The 17,824-nt window shown below is 42.1% G+C and overlaps 2 protein-coding genes across 2 annotated transcripts; both read right to left on the reverse strand.

Moving 5' to 3' along the window:
• Positions 1-2,096: 2,096 nt before the first annotated feature.
• LOC103355427 (N-acylethanolamine-hydrolyzing acid amidase) lies at positions 2,097-8,457 on the reverse strand. Its single transcript, XM_008279223.1, has 11 exons — positions 8,194-8,457; positions 6,034-6,198; positions 5,791-5,914; positions 5,555-5,645; positions 5,385-5,470; positions 5,131-5,303; positions 3,265-3,327; positions 3,127-3,193; positions 3,002-3,030; positions 2,631-2,700; positions 2,097-2,538 (listed from the first exon to the last, which is right to left on the reverse strand). The coding sequence occupies exons 1-11, from the start codon at positions 8,373-8,375 to the stop codon at positions 2,518-2,520; spliced, it is 1,071 nt and encodes a 356-aa protein (XP_008277445.1). The 5' UTR covers positions 8,376-8,457; the 3' UTR covers positions 2,097-2,517.
• A 4,847-nt stretch (positions 8,458-13,304) lies between these two features.
• On the reverse strand, positions 13,305-17,268 carry bhlhe40 (basic helix-loop-helix family, member e40). The gene is made up of 5 exons (XM_008279224.1): positions 16,907-17,268; positions 16,737-16,800; positions 16,536-16,643; positions 16,034-16,157; positions 13,305-15,876 (listed from the first exon to the last, which is right to left on the reverse strand). The coding sequence occupies exons 1-5, from the start codon at positions 16,981-16,983 to the stop codon at positions 15,029-15,031; spliced, it is 1,221 nt and encodes a 406-aa protein (XP_008277446.1). The 5' UTR covers positions 16,984-17,268; the 3' UTR covers positions 13,305-15,028.
• Positions 17,269-17,824: the final 556 nt, after the last annotated feature.

The following is a 17,824-nucleotide window of genomic DNA, read 5'->3' on the forward strand; positions in this document are numbered from 1 at the left end:
ATTTATTTCAGTCAGTTCCTCAATGCTGTTGGGTTTCTCATGAAGCTTCCTCCTTATAATGTGACACTCGTCACATGCCCTAAACACACAACAACACTCAGGGTGCAGGATGGAAAGCAACACAATGTCATTAATAAGATGAAGTAAAGGTAGATGGTGTGTAAAGACAATAACAAACATTTTGTATACTTATAATATACAGTCATGACTCGATAATCCGACCCGTAACAATCCAAAAACTTTGCTATCAGACAGGTTTTTAGGAAAAACGAATGGAACCCATTAAAAATAGACTTTACATACCAACAGCCTTGGATTCTGACTTAACAATCCGACAGATTGGCTACATTCAGACTGCAGGACTTAATGCTACATTCAGATTATTTTGTGAAATCAGATTTTTTTGTGAGTTTGTTCACATTTCCAATTAAATGCGACTTGTATGTGATCCCCTGTGTGAACTTCATATGACCCAAAAGTGTTCCGCATGCTCAGAAGAGGACACAGTGACGTCACATGCAGCGACCGTGCTCAGTGTTTACGGAAGCAAACACGGATGGTGGCGGCAGTGGGGGAATGGCACTGCCACCGCTGCCGATGGTGGAACCGGGACCGCTATCCTAAACTGGCATCAGCAGCCAAGTACTGCCTGTGCGTTCCGACCACTTCCACCCTGTCGGAGCGCTGCCCCGGGGTGGAAGTGTCCCCCCTGGCCGAATATTTGGATATTCATCATTAATTGAGTCTGAATATCCAGAGACAAGATAGTGCTACTCGGATCAGCCCTACTAGTTATTAGAACAACTATGAACAATAATTAACAACAAATTATCCATCAAGCATCGAGCCCTCCTTGTATCTCGACCTCCGTCTTGGCAATCCAAAAGAAGGTTTTACATTTAGTGTCAGATTATCGAGTCACGACTGTACATAACAAAATACTTTAGTTATACTGAAGTGAACAACCTACCTTATGTGATTGTGTAGCTTCAGGACATGGTCCAGCATTGGTCAAAGCCTTTCTTTTTTGGATGAGAGACTGGCATTTAGCCACAACACAGACAACAAATGGACCAATCACAATTGTGGATGGCAAGGAGAGTTCAATCTTCTACTTTTGCCACAGGAGACGCTCAAAATCAAAAATCCCAGATCCCTACATGTTGGTTTTGGCCCAGATAGGACGACGGCACACTTCAGCTGGCTCTGTGTCTTTGTCTACTACATCTGAAAGCAAGTGGCTGCGTGCACTGTTTTCACTCATGCATCGCTTTGTCTCCAACACATACTGGAGTTTCCCATCAGATATGCCTTGTAGCTGTCTGCTGTGGTACAAAAAACTGAATGTCTCATCTCACCCTGCTCTCCCAAAGGCTTGCAATGAAGCATCAATGTTTCATAGGGCCCATAGCTGACATAATTGACAGCCTTGAACTCAAACGCTAAAGTGGCAACAACAACTCTGAAGACAGACAATGAATCTGTTAGCGAGTTAGAATATGTAGCAGGTCGTCCTCGGGTGTCCACGGGTCTATTTGCAGCAACATCTCTGTTACTTCCTGAGTCACGTGCATATTTGTTCAAGAAATCACATCAGCATTAGCTGACAGACAGTACATTAACACCTTCTCTATTCTTAGGCCCTTGGCTGGCTCAGTGGATTCTTTTTTTTTTTTAGTTGCAAGATGTTCTTCCTGTTTAGGCTTTTAACAAGCTCTTAACTCTGTTGCTTTCCAAGATTTTTTTTTCCCTTGAGTTCTATCACTATCTAAATCATCATGAATGGCACAGAACTGGGTTAAAGAGATTGTATAACTTTTCCACACCACCATCTAAAATGAGCTGCACTTCAACGTCTCTCTGCTGCTGTAAATAAAAGCAGACAGAGAGTAATTAACCAAAGGAAGAAAACTCTTAATATTTATGTGGTATTGTTTGGCTTGACTGGGGTTCTAAATTACATACATTAGGTGTGCAAATTAGTGTTGTGAATTTACACAGTTGTACCCAGATGATGCTCGGACAATGATGATTAGCTGAATAATGTGGAATTCCATTCCCAACACTTGCTCATACTAAAACACTGAAGTCTGTAATGAAAATCTGAAAATGTTTTATTAAACATATCCACGGAAATAACACGAGCACACACCATTAAAATACCAAATGTTCTTGCTCAGTTCTCCACATTATCCATTGTTTGTTAAACTCTTTGAAATAAGATTCGAAGGCTCATATTTACAAAGTGAGAGCTATAAGAACTAGTGAGATTACAGCTGATTCTGCATTATCACAAACCTTTAAGTAGACAAAACGATTATAAATCTTAAAATGTAAATTGCATATAAGTGATAAAAATATAAAAAAAATTAATCTAGTGGAAGCACTGCTACCCTAAAACTGTCTAATTCCCTTGTAAATCTCATTATTACACAATCCCCACATGGTCATGAATCAGTGTATAACCACGGTGTGAAGGAGAAATCACTGCACTGTTCACTGCTCCATGTCTGTCAGTTAAGTTTCTCCTACGCAGCCCTGGAAAGAGAAGAGAGGGAATGAATGAGTGAGGGTTTCATTACTTTCTTCATTGCAGGAGAGTATAAATGTTGGAGGTGTAACTGAATTACCTGTGGCCTGACGAGTGTGTTGTACTTCTCGGGGGCTGCTGCACTCATAACCGTCGTGTAAACGGTAATGCTGGGAGGTTATCGAGAGAAAGGAGAACATCAAATGCGATGCAAGACTTTATTAAAGCATGCTGTGTAGTTCTTTAAAATACAGATTTAGTCAGTGGAGTCTGTCTAAAACCCAGTTAGTGCTGTTGTATGGTCTGCTGGCTGTGTGCTAAGATATGACGGCCAACAAAGACCCGCTGACATTCTAATGAAGTGAAGCAAAGGGAAGTGAAACTGATATGCAAACAACTGCTTCATCTCAACAGCTCTGTGATTTGTTCAAACACAAATGAGAGATAATAGTCACGTAACTTCCTCCTTACCTATTACACACTGGAGGCAGTGACAGAACCTGGAAGACAAGACTCGGTTCTTAATCCATATCATGTTGCTGACTGACGGTTTCTCTCAGTATCACGTGCACTTTGGTCCACTGGACCACACTTGCCTGATAGAGCGTCTCCATGTTGATGTGATCTTGGCCCGTAGCGTTCAGCGCTTTGTTGGCTGCTTCTCTAAGAAACAAACACAGTGTGAGAACAGTGAGGCGAACATCATCATTATGGATGTGTTCATCATGACTCACCTTCGATGATCCCAGGCCGGGGTAGGAAGCCAGTGGTCAAAGTTCGTCTCCACTCTGTACCAACTAAAACAGGAACACACAGTTACATGTTTGTTCAGTTGCGTAGACACACTCAGCACACACTTTCATACATCGGATTCTCTTTGTGTTGAAAGAAAGTGCATCACTCCTTCATATTCTACGTGAACATCGCTTCTTACAGATTGATCATGTTGGGGATATAACACCGCATCAGCTGGTACGTTCAGCTCTATGAACACAAGCTGCGAGAAGTGCAGTGATGCCTTGCTTGTGTCAGGATGGCATCTGCTGGAATTAAAATTTTCACTTAAAATGCTAAACTTGAGGGACTCTGATAAGATTTCAATTACAAATGTCGTGTTTTGGCATTTTGGAATATTTTAAAAGTAGTTAGTTTTGCCTTCAGTGACACCTCCAGAAATTGCTCATTGGGTGGCCAAATAGATTCACTGAAAATCTTTAGGCGGCACATACAAGCTAAATGTCATAAGTCAGTTTCAGGGATTCTATGATGTCGTTGTATAGAGAACAAGTGAAAGTTACATCAACATGAGAGTTAAAAAAACTGTATACTTTGGTTTCTTATCCTTACAGGTAATGTTACATAGATAACTGTCTGATGTGTATTCACTAATACAGGTGACATGGTGAGCATTGTTGGTGACCACCTTTCAATATAGTCCAAGAGAAGAGATGCTGCAAAATATTTTAAGTAAAAAAGTTTTATGTTATGATTTTAACACAGATATTTTTTTCCATGTGTGTAATCATTTATCAAACTACAGTAACCTATTAGTACAGTAATATGTGTTTTATTGTTATACAGACATATTAATGTCACTGCTGTGAAAAATATTGAGACTTCAGTAAACACATCAAACTGAAACTATAAAATAATATCTGCCCTGTGATGGAGCTCAGGACTCAGTTGTGTAGCCGAAGATTTAACTGCAGCTGATAAACCGTGACTCTGTGTGCGACGGTTCACTTCTCAGGTGAGGAAACAGTGTCCTTCACTGCTACATCCTGATTGGTTGTCTCCAGGACAGATTATTTGTAATTCTAAATAAATACAAAATTTCACTCTCAACAAACTGAACTTCAGCTCCCGTTAACATGATGAGGTCTGTGTGCCTTTGTCACCTAAAACGCACAAACTGTGAGGTTAATGCCAACCGACTGCTACTGCTATGTGCTGCATTTAGTTCTGCTTTCATTCACATTTAGTTACCAGAGCTGCAGGAACTGAAACTTAAATACTGACGTTTTACACAATAAACCTGACCACACATCAGAGATAGCTGCGGCCTTCCCTGGTCCCTTTGGAGGCCCCACAGATAGCTTTAACTATCCATTATCTATACATCGCTTAATCCTCACGAGGGTCGTGGGGGGCTGGAGTCTATCCCAGCTGACTTAGGGCGAAGGCAGGGGACACCCTGGACAGGTCACCAGTCTATCACAGGGCTACACTTAGAGACAGACAACCAAGCACACTCACATTCACACCTACGGACAATTTAGAATCACCAATTAACCTCAACATGTTTTGGACCTTGTGGGAGGAAGCCGGAGAACCCAGAGAGAACCCACGCTGCACGGGGAGAACATGCAAACTCCACACAGAAAGATCCCAGTGCCCCCACCGGGACGCGAACCGGCAACCTTCTTGCTGCGAGGCAACAGTGCTACCAACTGTGCCACCTTGCAGCCCTAGCTTTAACTATTCATTTAATATATAATTTGTTTATACTTCTTTTAGCGATGCCAGACATATTGCAAAAAAAAAAAAAGTGAGAGAAGAAAGTGATGCACTTCACTGGAACAGTGTCGTCTTTTGCTTACTATCCATTCACAGGGTCCAGTGGCCAGATGTCAGCGGCACCTCCTCGATCTCTGGTGATCACGACACCTTCGCCCGCTCGAACTCCGCCCACGATGTAATACACCCCAGCGATGAGGGGAGTTTTTGACAAACGCATCACTGCGTCCTGAAAGTCCTCTGCATCCGCCAGGGTCTGCATGAGTTACACACAATTGCTTCAAGCTTTCATTTCCTCAAACTTTCTTTAGTCTACCGACTTCTGTAGCACACCTACCTCCCTGAACAGCCAGCTGACTGGAGATCTGTGGAACATGAAAGCGGACACAAAGTTCTTCCACCAGTTCCACCAGTGTTCTGAGTCTGATGGACACAAAGAAATGTAGAAGCAAAACAACAACAACAACAAAACAATACAAATCTTTTTACAAACATGAGTGCCCTTACCTCGCTGGTCACCTGAGATAGTGAACTTGTAAGGGCTCTGTCCGGTCCACAAGCCAACGTAGCCGGCAAATGTGGTTCCAGTGTACGCCACCTGAAAGGATGTGTCAGCAAAAACTCATTCTATTTAGACCATCGTATCAGCATAGAAGCACTTCCTTTGTGCAGCTGATCAGGGTGCTGCCCGGCTAACGATTCTGCATAATTGCAAAAGTAAATGCTTTGAACGCATACTGTACCTTTCCATTTTTGAGGAAAACTACGTTGACGGTCAGATTCGTCAGAACAGAATGCGGATAATCGAGATTCCTGCCGTGGTACAGGAGGCCATTTTTGTCCTGAGCTATGATGCTAGTGCAAAATCTAGAAGTGCATAGAGTTTGTTGGCATGCATTAGAGGGGTTTCACCGTATTCCCGCATACTCGTTTCAACAACGTGGGTCTCCGAACATCTACACGGATAAAAAAAAAGTCATACGTACGCAGTAATTTCATAGGCAAAGTTGAGAATGACGGTATCGGCCAGATTTCCTCCCATGTGCTTGGCTAAGCCGCGGATCTCCCCGGCGTAAGGCTGAGGAATGTACTTCTCCAGGGACTCCACAATAGGTGTGACTGCATGATGCACCCATTTTGGAACTGTAGTGCTGAAAAAAAAGAAAACACGATGGTTTGAAAACTCTGGAACAACAGAAAACAAACACAACAACAGTGATCATTGAAACAGAAGTTAGCGTTCCTGCTGAGCAATGTAGAAAACACATAAAATAAAATAAAACAAATCCCTCTATTTGTAGTTTTTTATGGATTTTTTAGTCAGTTCCAAAGTAGTCAAGTAAATCTCCTTAAATATTAATGCTGTAGCCTGAATATTTAAATTACTGAGGTTAAGATCCATAATTAATAATATCAAAGTATCTTGGCTGTTAAATTAGTCATTTTAATCTCTATAATTTATTTAACGCTGTAGGGTCTCAGCCCTAATATGTATTATAGCCAGGTAAAGTATTTTATTTAACTTTAATGCAGTTTTAATCCTTAATATGTCAATTACTCAGATAAAATCCCACCATAAATAAAACTGTAGGGTCAAAGGCTGAATGTCTAAACTTGTTTTGTTAATTTATTTCACCAATCTGTTGTTTTTTGTTGTTGTTTTTATTGGGTTTTTTTTGTTTTTTTTACTGGAAATCACTTCATGTACATGTGCCATATGACTTAATATTTATGCAGCGCCTTCATCACAATCATGTTCGCATCAGCAAAAAAAAAAGTGATGACAAAGCAGAACGATGCTGTGGACACTTGAAATGTTCTTCTAAACGAGGAAGAACTAAATCAGGGCTCTGCTGCCATGCATATAAAGTCTAGGTACTAAATGTTAAAAAGCCTTGTCATAGCCACTGCTCACCTGACCTGCATGAAAACACACTTCCTTGGGGTTATTTTTGTAATCATCAGCTATGTGGTAAAACCAGCGGTAGAACATTTTTTTAGATCCACACCTTATAAAGATCTGGTACACAATGAAAAAACTCCATCACAAGCATGTGTTGTGTGTTCATAAGTAAAAGGTCATTATCATTAAATGACAATTAAAATATCAAAAGTGAAATTCCTCCTGTCAGTTTTACTGTTATCTATGATGTTTTTAGCATTTTACTGCTGTACATGTTGAACCTGATTCAGGACTTTTGGGGGTCTTTTGGACCCCAGGCTATTTGATTTAGGTGACAGGGATTGTTTTTTTTATTTTTGAAGATTTTTTTTTAAATACAAAAAGAGGGACATTTGTGATGCAATTGGAACCAAAAATACGTCAACTTATCAGAAAATATATTTAACATAGTACAACAGTCTATAATGGATAATATTTTGCATGTATTTTGTCTTGGGGGTCCAGTGGACCCTGAAGAACCTTCTACATACGGCAACATGAAAGTCCTGAACAGGGTTAAGGTCGAGTTAACTAGTTTATATATTGGTGGGTAGTTGAATCACTAGAAGTGCATCATGTTCTATTAAGATCATCATATGTTTGCAGTATTGCTGTCCTCTGAGAATCACAAAACTGGATAAAGTCAGTTCTCATCAAGTTCAAGAAAACAGCCCCAAGCTGGTTATCAAACAGTTTGTGTAACTTTTATAGGGCGGATCTTTGTCAGCCCAAAACCACAAACATTCAGTCATCACGTCTACAGTGAATAGAAGCATACTGTTGAATAGGATGCTTTACTGCAGGTTAAACTACTAAAAACTGTCTATAAAGTAGTTAAAATGAGCTCAACCTTAAACATACACAGCAGGAAAATGCAAAATTAATGCAGCATTAATATCCAAATAACAACCACTTGACTGCAGAAGAATCAGTAGTTTTACTTTTTCTATTTTAAGTACTTTGTGCTGATGCATGCTTTTGAGTCTATAAGGTTTTCACTGGACAGGGAGGATGTAATAAAGTGCAATTTTGAAACGTTACTACAGCTGTGAGAAAACGTGGTGGAGCAAAGAGTGAAGTAGAGCAGCAGCATGAAAGTTGCATAACGTGGAAGAAGTTAATAAAGTTCAAGAGCTTCTCATGTGTAGTTTAATAACAACAATCACATTCCACTACTGCCTATGAGCAGAACAGGAAAACTTACTCGATGACCTCCGCTGCTGCCTTCCTCAGGTAGTCCAGGTCGAACACGTCCAGCAGAGGCTTCCAGCGCACCTCTGCATCCTCGTCCAGGTTGATGTTGATCGTAGGAGGACTGACCTCCGCCGGGCAGCGCGCCGCCTGTCCGGCCAGCAGCAGCAGCAGCACCGCGCTCCGCACCATCATGACCGCTCCTGTCCGAGAGAGCCGCAGCCTGACACCGGAGACACCAGAGCGCCACCGGAGAGAGGGCCGGTCCTCCACGGGACCAGCGACAACAGTCACAGCGCTGCTTCCGGTGTTTCACAATAAAAGCCTCCACACGCGGAGGAGCTTTAACAAAACAAACAGAAGGATTTAGAGTTGATCTCGACAGTAATGTGACAAAATGTCAATGATTATGGCAGAGGGTGGTGCAGATGTTCAGATCAGGTTAGCAAGTAATGGAAGTCAGTTACACAACAGCTCAGTGTCAAACACAAACACAGGAAATGCAGCCCTCATTTCTGAGACAAGTCAAAGTGATCTCAGTGAAACAAGACTGTAGATTCTTTAGATTCTTTCTTTCTTGCTTGCTTGCTCTTGCATTCTTTCTTTCTGTCTTTCTTTCTTGTCTCTCTCTCTCTTTTTTTCTAACAAAATGTAGGCCACAAGCAAAAGTACACCATGTACAATAGTCCTAGTTAATGTGTCCTACTGAAGCCCAATTCTGTAACTGGTTCAGGTGAATTTAATCTGAACTCATTCATATGCAGACTGATAGTTTATTCTACAAGAATGTTCAGTTTTTGTTCTGTATCTGAACTCTTATTGTGAAGAGACTACACCACTGAATAATAACTAATACTGCTACTATTCATGATACTGCTTTTAACAATCAGTCCAAGTGTTTTAAATGTTGTTTGTTTGTTTGTTTGTTTTTGAAGTTAAACCATGACCTGTGATTTCCAGAAAGCATGCTTTTATTTTGGAAAATGTCTGACCTAAAATCTTATCATTGTTTTTGCCAGTTGAGTGTGGTGAAACCAGTTCTCCACTCCTCGGATCAGATTTTTATTATATGTGTAATAGAACAGGGGAACTACACAAGTATATTGGCAGAACTTCAGTATCATATTGTAAGTTGTAGCAGATGTAGCAGAGTAAATAAAACTGAATCTACAGGTTTGCGATCTGTGGTAATGTCCACAATTAAGAGACACACACTTTCAATCGTCTCCTTTAAAGCAAAGTAACATTTGCTCCTGAGTTCAAAGATGAGCTGAGGGTGTGGTGCTGCAGAAGCTTTTATCTCATTGTGTGATCAGAGCAGTCAGAAGTTCAGTGTTTAATTGAAGTCATGTGAGTCAGGATGATTGGGGTTGAACATAGTTTCAGTGACTGTAGGCTGCGTTGTTTGGGAAATGCTGAGCTGGACAGATTGACGTCATTTACCACCTCAGTTTGCTGCAAAGGTCGCAGCATTAAAAACACAATTTACAGTTTATTTCACCTAAGCTGAAAGAAAACTGTGATTATTCCTGCTTGAGAGGATATACAGAGAAGAATAAATATGTTTAAGATGCTCTCTTAGTCTATAGTACAAGACAATTCTCAAAAAAATCTACGTTCTAATCTATGTTCTTGTTTACTGAAGTAAACTATGCATGTAGAACTTTTGACTGTAAATCTTGTGTCATGTGAAGTATAATCATCATCTTTGGGCAGTGCCCCCTGTAGAGATAATAAAGATACATGTAGTTAGCTTTAACTGTCAATAAGACCATAAAATGTGACTTAAGAGTGAAATAACTTTATCAAGATGCTGCAAACTTGTAAAAGGCCGTCACTTGCAATATATTTGCATGACGTCAAAGTATTGCGTAAAATCCATTTCCCAACATAATGTAATATACAGATAAAAATTCAGTTACAAGTAATATACACGCATCTGATACTGACTCAGACTTCTTTGAGTTTTACATTACAGGAGCTTCTGCATCAGGTTCTTTTAAAAGCATGTCGCTCCTGTATATGTCTGGATGTTTTTCAGCCTTTGCCTTTGGTCATTCTTTTCTTCAATGACTGTCCATTATGTGTTTTAAGAAAAATCAGCTCCTCAGCCATGACGGTCCTCTCAGCTGCCTCATTCACAGTGCACACACTGTTCTCAGTCACCATGGACGCCGTGAAACTTTAGTTCCACGGTTGTGTCACCATAAAACCAAGTTTCAAAGATAGGCATTTAACAGCTACTCAGCGGCAATTCATTGTATTAAAGGTGTCTTTGTAGTCTGTCTTCATCTCATGACAGTCTTCATTTACACTGTTGTCTGCAAGACCCTTAAGGGTTGCCACTTCAGGCAGCATGGACTCTAAAGAGACCATATCCTGCCATGGCTCAGTTATCACATTTTTTCCACAGTCAGGTGAAGATACATTCAGATAAGTCTGAGCCAACTGGCAATTTCAGGAAGCAAACTATATATATTTATATAAAAAGAGAACCATTCAAATATAGTTGCTTGTGCAATCACCACTGCCACTGGAATGATGATTCTCTCTGCTGCAGTCACATGTGATGTTCAATCAGAAGGACCTGGAACACAGCACAGTGGCTTCCACTGATCAGGTCCAGCTATCCAGGCTCATCTGTGGATGTAGTTACCTCATCATGTCTTTCTGCTCCTTGGGGCATTTTAAAATGTGCTTAACATATTTTTGGCCACTTGGGGGCAGAAAAAACAAGCTGTAAATATAATACTAACAGCTGCTAATTTATACATCTAACTGAAACAAACAGCAGAAGTTTCAATTTGTCTGAATACAGAATGTAGTTCAGCTGCCCTCTGTGTGAGCACAGGTGTCCCACAAGGATCCATCCCAGACCCGTTGCTTTTTACACTATATAGCAATAATTTCTATTTCTGCTGATGTCTTTATGGCATTTATCACAATGTGATGTCACCAGCTTACCTTCTTCTGATGATGTTGCCTCACAGCAGAGATGGCTTGGGCCTGAACCACGGGTCAAAGGTCAACTGGGGGCCCAAAAAATGACTTCAGACTAATTCAACGCTGCACTTCCTTGAGTCCTCAGCTTTAACCCTGGTGTTAAAGCTGCACAAGACAGAAACTATGAAACAATATGAATCGGAGAACTGGACACACTTCGCTTATTTCACGTTCATTTAAAGAAATTGTTAACTGGTACCTCGCTGCTGCTGCTGTTGCCTCTGTCTTGCCATTGCCAGCGTCTCCCTGTGTACCTTTATTTCCTTTATTTATAAAGGTAATCTCATTGAGACATGGAGTCTCATTCTCAAGAGAGACCTATTCGCAAACAACAAAACAATACAACATGGAATCAGACAACAGACAACACTGCGGGACCTGTCCTCAACAAACACAACAATAAAAAGTAAGAGTGAGTTACAGACGGACAGGATCAACATAAAACACAACATTAGACATTAAAAAGGAAGTGCGACCAGTGCCAAGCGATAAACAGAATGAAACACTAAGAACAAGAGCGTGAACCAGGAGATGATCTTTCCAGGGTATTTAGCAGACGTTTGAAGTCCCCCAGGGGAATCAAGCTGGACAGTTTCAGATTCTGTAGTGAGTTCCAGGTTGAGGGGGCAGAGAAACAGAATGTCATTTTTCTGACTTCTGTGCAGACTGAGGGGACGGTGAAAGTAATGACGTCCTGGGAGCGTAGGCTGTGGCTGAACTGTTTACATGGCATGTAGGATGAGAAGTAAACAGGCGCCTTCATGCCAGTCTTTACCTGTGGCTTTGCTTTTATCTTTAACTTGATGTACTTATGTTCCTTTTATGTCTCTACTTCTGCCTTGCATTGTTCAGTTAGTGTTTAATGATGCTGTTTTATTAGGCCTTTCTGACATTAGTACTCACATTGATCATTTCTTTGTTGCTCAGTGTCTAATAATTTACCAAAGTGGTGCCCTGCACATTTTTTTTCTTCCTCAAATTTTGTCCCTAGTTTTTATTTTTTACGTGCTCATATTTTAGCTTTATGGTGACGCTCTGTCCAAGAACAACTGATTAAAACATCTCTTTGTTTTCTTGTTTATTAATGTGTAATACACCTTTTAATTAAACAAGTATGATAAATAAGATTATAAAAAATGTAGTTGTGTTTGCAGCCAATTGCTAAAGTCCGGTATTTGCTCTCTTTTTAGCTCCGGCGTGGTTCCTGTCAACTCCGCCTCTGTAGCTGCCAAACCAGCTAGTTGCCGTAACTTTATCTGTTTACTGTGAGCTTTTACACTGAAAACAGCTGCCTGGTGCTGCTGGGAATAAGAAATAATGAGAGGAGGAAGAGTGAACCAAAACAATAAAGTTACAGGCAGAGGATCAAAACAATGAACTGAAACATGCAGTTAGAGCCCAGAGGAACTGAGGAGTTGGGGGGAAATTTTCTGTGGATTATTTACGACCAGCAACACCTTTCACTTTACATGAAGCAATCTGATCCATTGTTAATATCAAATTATTACTTAGTGCAGCTTTATAGCCTCCTGCTCTCTCCAAACATGTTTAATGTACGAACAGTGACCAAAACAGTGAAAACAGTGTTTCATTTTGATGACTGACTGTTGGTGACACGTTCTCGGATCCGTCAGGCAGCATCATGTCAACTCTGATCTAATAGAGCTTTATGCTAGGGGTGAAATTGTAAATCAGCGTGGTGAGAAGCAGTATTTCCACAAGGTGGCGCCAGTGGTGCATGTCTGGACCGTCAGCAAGCCCGTGTAGAGTCACCATCAGACAGCTGGGATTATTTCACTGTTCTGCGTACCAAATTACAAAATACTGTTGTGATTACAAGAAAAGCAAAATTGTCATTCCCACACAACGCAGGGAAACAACGTGGGTGGTACCCAGATCACAATACGGGCCTTTTTATTTTCACTATTACTACAACTACATCAGCGTTACCACCCAGGAAACAGCGCCCAAACAAGCAGCAAAAGGTCGCTGGAGACTTGCATTCCATATCATTAAATACGAAAGTAAATCAAAGACTTTAAAGTCCTTTGGCCCACAATCTCAAACACCATTTCCACTGCGGTGTTCTCAAGGTGTCAGACACGTCGTATCGCAGGAGAGAACTATTACACGTCTTTATTGTTGAACCACAAAAGTAAACTTCAGACAGCTCAGTGAATTAATAGTAGGTGTCCTCATTTTTTTACAAAAGTGATTATTAAACTAGTTCTGTGGAAAACATTTATGTAACCGTAAAGTAAGCAAGATCTTCCTGTCCACTGTGACTAAACTATTACCGAGCTACACGGAACCCAGTCAAACACAGGAAACTGATTTATAACAAATAAATTAGATTTATTTATATCGTCTTTTGCAAAAGTTATTTGGAAATCCTTTCGAATGTGAAATGTTTACAGCCTGTAATCTAAGACATGCTATTGATTTACAGAGGCTGTGCTGCTTTATGGGTTATGTAAGTGTTATGTAAGTATGTGTTGTTATGAGGAGCTGTCAGGTTGGCTGGCTACAACATGTTTAAGCCAACAGACAGTCGCACACCAATTCCACAGGGGGAAAAAAAAAGCTTTATTAATATTTTAATATATATCAATAATACTTTATATACAAAATATGTACAACCTTGTGTTACATTTCAAAATAAAAATCCCCAAGTACCTCTTTCTATACAAAACTATTATTTTTGTTTGAACTTTACATTCACTCTCTTTGCCACAGACTCAACATTTAAGCAAATACATTTAACCGCCGCCTGCCACTGTTGTGTCTGCGTTAAAAACGAGTAAAGGCAACAGCATGAGAGCTAAGATCAGACCTTAACTTGGCCGAGAATTTGAGGGTAAGATGCAAATCTGGTTGATGCTATATACTGTACACGGTCTCTCAGCATACAGCAAAACGCTACCTCAACCGTCCTGTGGCAGCTAAATACACTCAGTGGGTCACGTATCAAAAATAGAGATGTACGAGTAGTATAAGCGAGAGAGAGAAAAAATAAAAATAATTACAAGACATTACTTCACAGGAACTCCATCTAAATGCACAAATAGTCATGAGTCACAAATGAAATTGTAAAAAGCACGTACGGCCACCTCACTCTTCAAAAGACGTGAGTGACACACCTCGTACGGTGACAACGCCCTGAATTCTCTCCACGTCGCGAACTCTTGTGTTCATTTAGCTGCGACGCAACTGAGGGGGGGGGTGAAAGGAGCAATGTCGTTTTGTGACGCATATACATTTTTTTTTTTGGTAACATTCTAGTCTACACGATGGTTTGTTGCAGTTACAAGAGCGACAAACACTGAAAGGTAGATCCCCCGTTCACAGATCTACAGCAGGTAATAATAATTCAAGCAGCATCTACAAGGGGCTTATGATAAATCTCTACATTCATTACAGACTGGTGTGTGTGTGTGTGCAAAATGGTAGGTCCAAATCATTTTTTGGAAGGGGGAAGGGGGGGTTATCTGTGCCTTACATTCTGAGTTTACTTCTGACATTCAATACTGAGTGCGAAGAACATCGCAGAAAAACCCTCTGGCGACCCTCTTGTGAACTCTATAAACTGACCATCTTCACAGTGTTTCAGAGCAACGCAACAGGTGTAATATGAGCCTTCACATGGGCGCTCCACAAAAGTCCCGCTTCAGGTGAGGAGCTAGACGCTGGTGACCATTTGGGGTTCTGCGTTCGGGCCAAGCTACCGCTATGGTTTGAAGGGGTACTAGTGCGGTTTTCTTTGTTTGTACGTTTTGTCTTAACCCTCTATTTATTAAACCCCATTCAACATTCAGAGGGCATGATTCTGACAGAAACACATCTGCTTAGTCTTTGGTTTCCAAGTTCAAAGGGGGGACCTGCTTTAAAGCTTTGTGAAGAGCTGAGGAGTCCATGGGGGAGTGGTGGAGCACTGGGGACCCTGCCCTCGGGGACATCACCAGAGATGGGGGCAGGTTCTCTGGGGGCAGGCTGGCCGCAGAGCCGGGGTACATGACGGGCATGCCTCCAGGATACCAGCATTTCTCCAGCATGGGCAGATACGCTGCTGCCGCTGCTGCAGCTGTGGGGGGGATTAGGTAGAAGGGGAGGCAAAATGGGGGCTGGTTGGGGGAGAAGCTCATGTAACTGCCGGGAACTCCTGCCGCGTGCATCTCATCCTCCAAGGAGTCCGACCTCGACTTCTTGGCCCGAGGTTCGTCGCCCTCCTGCTTGATGGCACCGCCCGTCCGCTCGGACTCTGCGTGCTTGAGGTCCCCCTCCCTCGTGTGGTTCTCTGACCACTGAACTTTGGGGTCGCGCTTGTCGTGTTCTCCGCCATAGCCGCTGTCAGTGTCCGTGTCACTGCCGCTCTGCTCGCCCGTCCCGTGTGGGTAAGTCCTCTGAATGACTGGAACACAGTTCTTGGCGGGACCCTCGGACGCCCTCGGGGGCTGTCCGGCGGGCTTCTTCGCTTTCTCCGAAACTTGATGGGCGGACTCGTCTGGCTGTTGGCTGCTTCGATGCTGCAGGACTTCAGCTGCTACCTTCTGGATGTGACTGATGACATGGGAAGGAGACAGGTCCCTGCTGCTTTCTTGGGTGGCCAAATAGTGCAGGACCTCTTTTGCGCACAAGTGAAAGCCGGAGCGGAACATCTCCTCGCTGCTCTCTGCGCTGTCACCTCCATGGTCACCTGGGTGATTAGAACCACAACGTTAAAAATAAATTCATCTTTATCGCACATATTCTGCGATAAATGCAACAGATCACAAAGGGTTGATTCCACAGATGCTTAATAAAGAGCAGCTGTTGGTGTTTCTTGCCTACACGGCCCGTAACGTCAAACTTACTGATCTGCAGGTCTTTCTGCAGCGCCATGATTTTCTGCTGCTGCTGCTCCAGGAGGGTACTCAGGGCTTTCACATGCTTGAGAGTGAGTTCCAGCACCACAGCTTTCTCCAAATGACCCAGCGTCTAAAACAGGAAGACCTTCGATAAGCATGTTGATCTTTCTTATGTAACGCATTCTGCAGCTGAACAGAGGACAAGCCTCAAACACCCGGGAAGTCATGCGAATGCACGTAGACGCACTCAATTCTTAACAACAAAATTCAAATCCAAGGAAGAAACTTAAACAGCATAAATAGTTTAACTGAAAAGAAAATGCTTTTTTTTTTAAATAAATAAAAACAAAAAAAAATCAGCTTTACTATTAAAATCCAAAATAATTTTTTTTTAGACTTTCAAACTGAATCCAAAGTCTGACGCAAACAAAATGCTCAGCACGACCATGTGGTGTCTCATATTCCCTGGCTGTTTGCAGACATGCCATATGTAGCAGATAATACTCACTGTAAGCTTAAGATGTTCTGGCAGTAAGTCCTTCAGCTGGGCAATGCATTCGTTGATTCTATCACGTCTTTTCTTTTCGATCAGCCGATGTGGCAACTTGTACGTCTCCTGGTTAGAGAGGGGGTTGAAATGCTGTCAGTGAAATTGAGTTTAAACTGACTCACATGCAGGAATTATTGGAGCATTTGAAGCTGAATTTACCTTGCTCTCATCCCCGCGCTTCATCCCCCTCCTGGGTTTGTACATATAAATGGGAAAATCCATTCTTTGGAGACAAGATAAAATGACTTTGATTAGACTTCTGGATAAAGTGGCAAAACACAACAAGACAAAGCAGAATAAAGTCAAACAGAAAAAAAGCTCCTTTTTACCCTTGCATGTCAGCTATATCCAGTGATGCGTGTTTTGGCACACAGGGAGGTGGTTGCGCACTGGTAATCCTCTCCATATCGCTTCACTGTTTAAAAAAAAAGACTTTTAAAAAAAAGCCTTGAAAACGATCCGAAATGTGTCTCTGCAGTCGCGCGTCAAAGAGAGAAAAGAATCATTCAAAAATGAAGGGAAAAAAAATAAAGAAAAGTAATCTCCTGTTATCCAGTGTGTGTGAGAGCTGCAGCTGAGCACGGCTGGAGTGTTGTCACCCTGAGGTCCGGACTCGGTAGTGTGCCTAGGGAGGCTCCACGCCTGCTTCAATGTGTGAGAGCTGGGTGGGTTTGTGACTACGTGTTAAATAAACCCTGTGACTGCAGGCACGTCTCTCGGCTAGAGACAGACTCGACTCCGTCACATGAGCCTCACGTGTTGGACGGCGCTTTCAACTCCTCACCCTCCCCTGCACACACACACACACACACACACACAGAGCGAGACACACACACACACACACACACACACCGCCCCCCCCTCCCTGCTCGCTTCTTCAGAGTACAACCCATTCGTGTAGTACTCCTCCACCGGGGCCGAGTCCCGTGTACCACCACGCTGCGGCTCTCGGGGCTGAAGCCGTGCCTGCAAAGCCGAGCGTGTTTACAAAGACAGAAAGTAGAGCAACAGTTCCCCCGTCGGCAGTTACGAAGAGGTGAACTGTTGTATCTGTAAGTGGAAACATGGCAGCGTTTATACCGCACATGGTTGCAACAATACCGCACACCTTAGCGTCCGGAGTGACGCACTTAACTTTAGTAATGGAGCTAGCTTCTTTCATACAGAACACAAGGTGCTTCACGGCAAGCGAGTTTTAAACAGCACAATTAGGAATAATATAAAAATAAATATGTAATTTTAAAAGA

Source organism: Stegastes partitus, unplaced genomic scaffold (genome assembly GCF_000690725.1).
Source record: "Stegastes partitus isolate 25-593 unplaced genomic scaffold, Stegastes_partitus-1.0.2 Scaffold150, whole genome shotgun sequence".
NCBI lineage: Eukaryota > Metazoa > Chordata > Actinopteri > Pomacentridae > Stegastes > Stegastes partitus.

Bases quoted from the DNA above. Each gene is read 5' to 3' on its own strand.
- bhlhe40 (XM_008279224.1), bottom strand. From the start codon at position 16,983: ATGGAGAGGATTACCAGTGCGCAACCACCTCCCTGTGTGCCAAAACAC. The intron at 16,644-16,736 runs GTAAATTCAGCT...CTCTCTAACCAG, and splicing joins AGCGCGGGGATGAGAGCAAG to GAGACGTACAAGTTGCCACA. The intron at 16,158-16,535 runs GTGAGTATTATC...TTCCTGTTTTAG, and splicing joins CAGAACATCTTAAGCTTACA to ACGCTGGGTCATTTGGAGAA.
- LOC103355427 (XM_008279223.1), bottom strand. From the start codon at position 8,375: ATGATGGTGCGGAGCGCGGTGCTGCTGCTGCTGCTGGCCGGACAGGCG. The intron at 6,199-8,193 runs GTAAGTTTTCCT...CTTTTTTTTCAG, and splicing joins GCAGCAGCGGAGGTCATCGA to CACTACAGTTCCAAAATGGG. The intron at 3,194-3,264 runs GTGAGTCATGAT...TTTGTTTCTTAG, and splicing joins CCGGCCTGGGATCATCGAAG to AGAAGCAGCCAACAAAGCGC.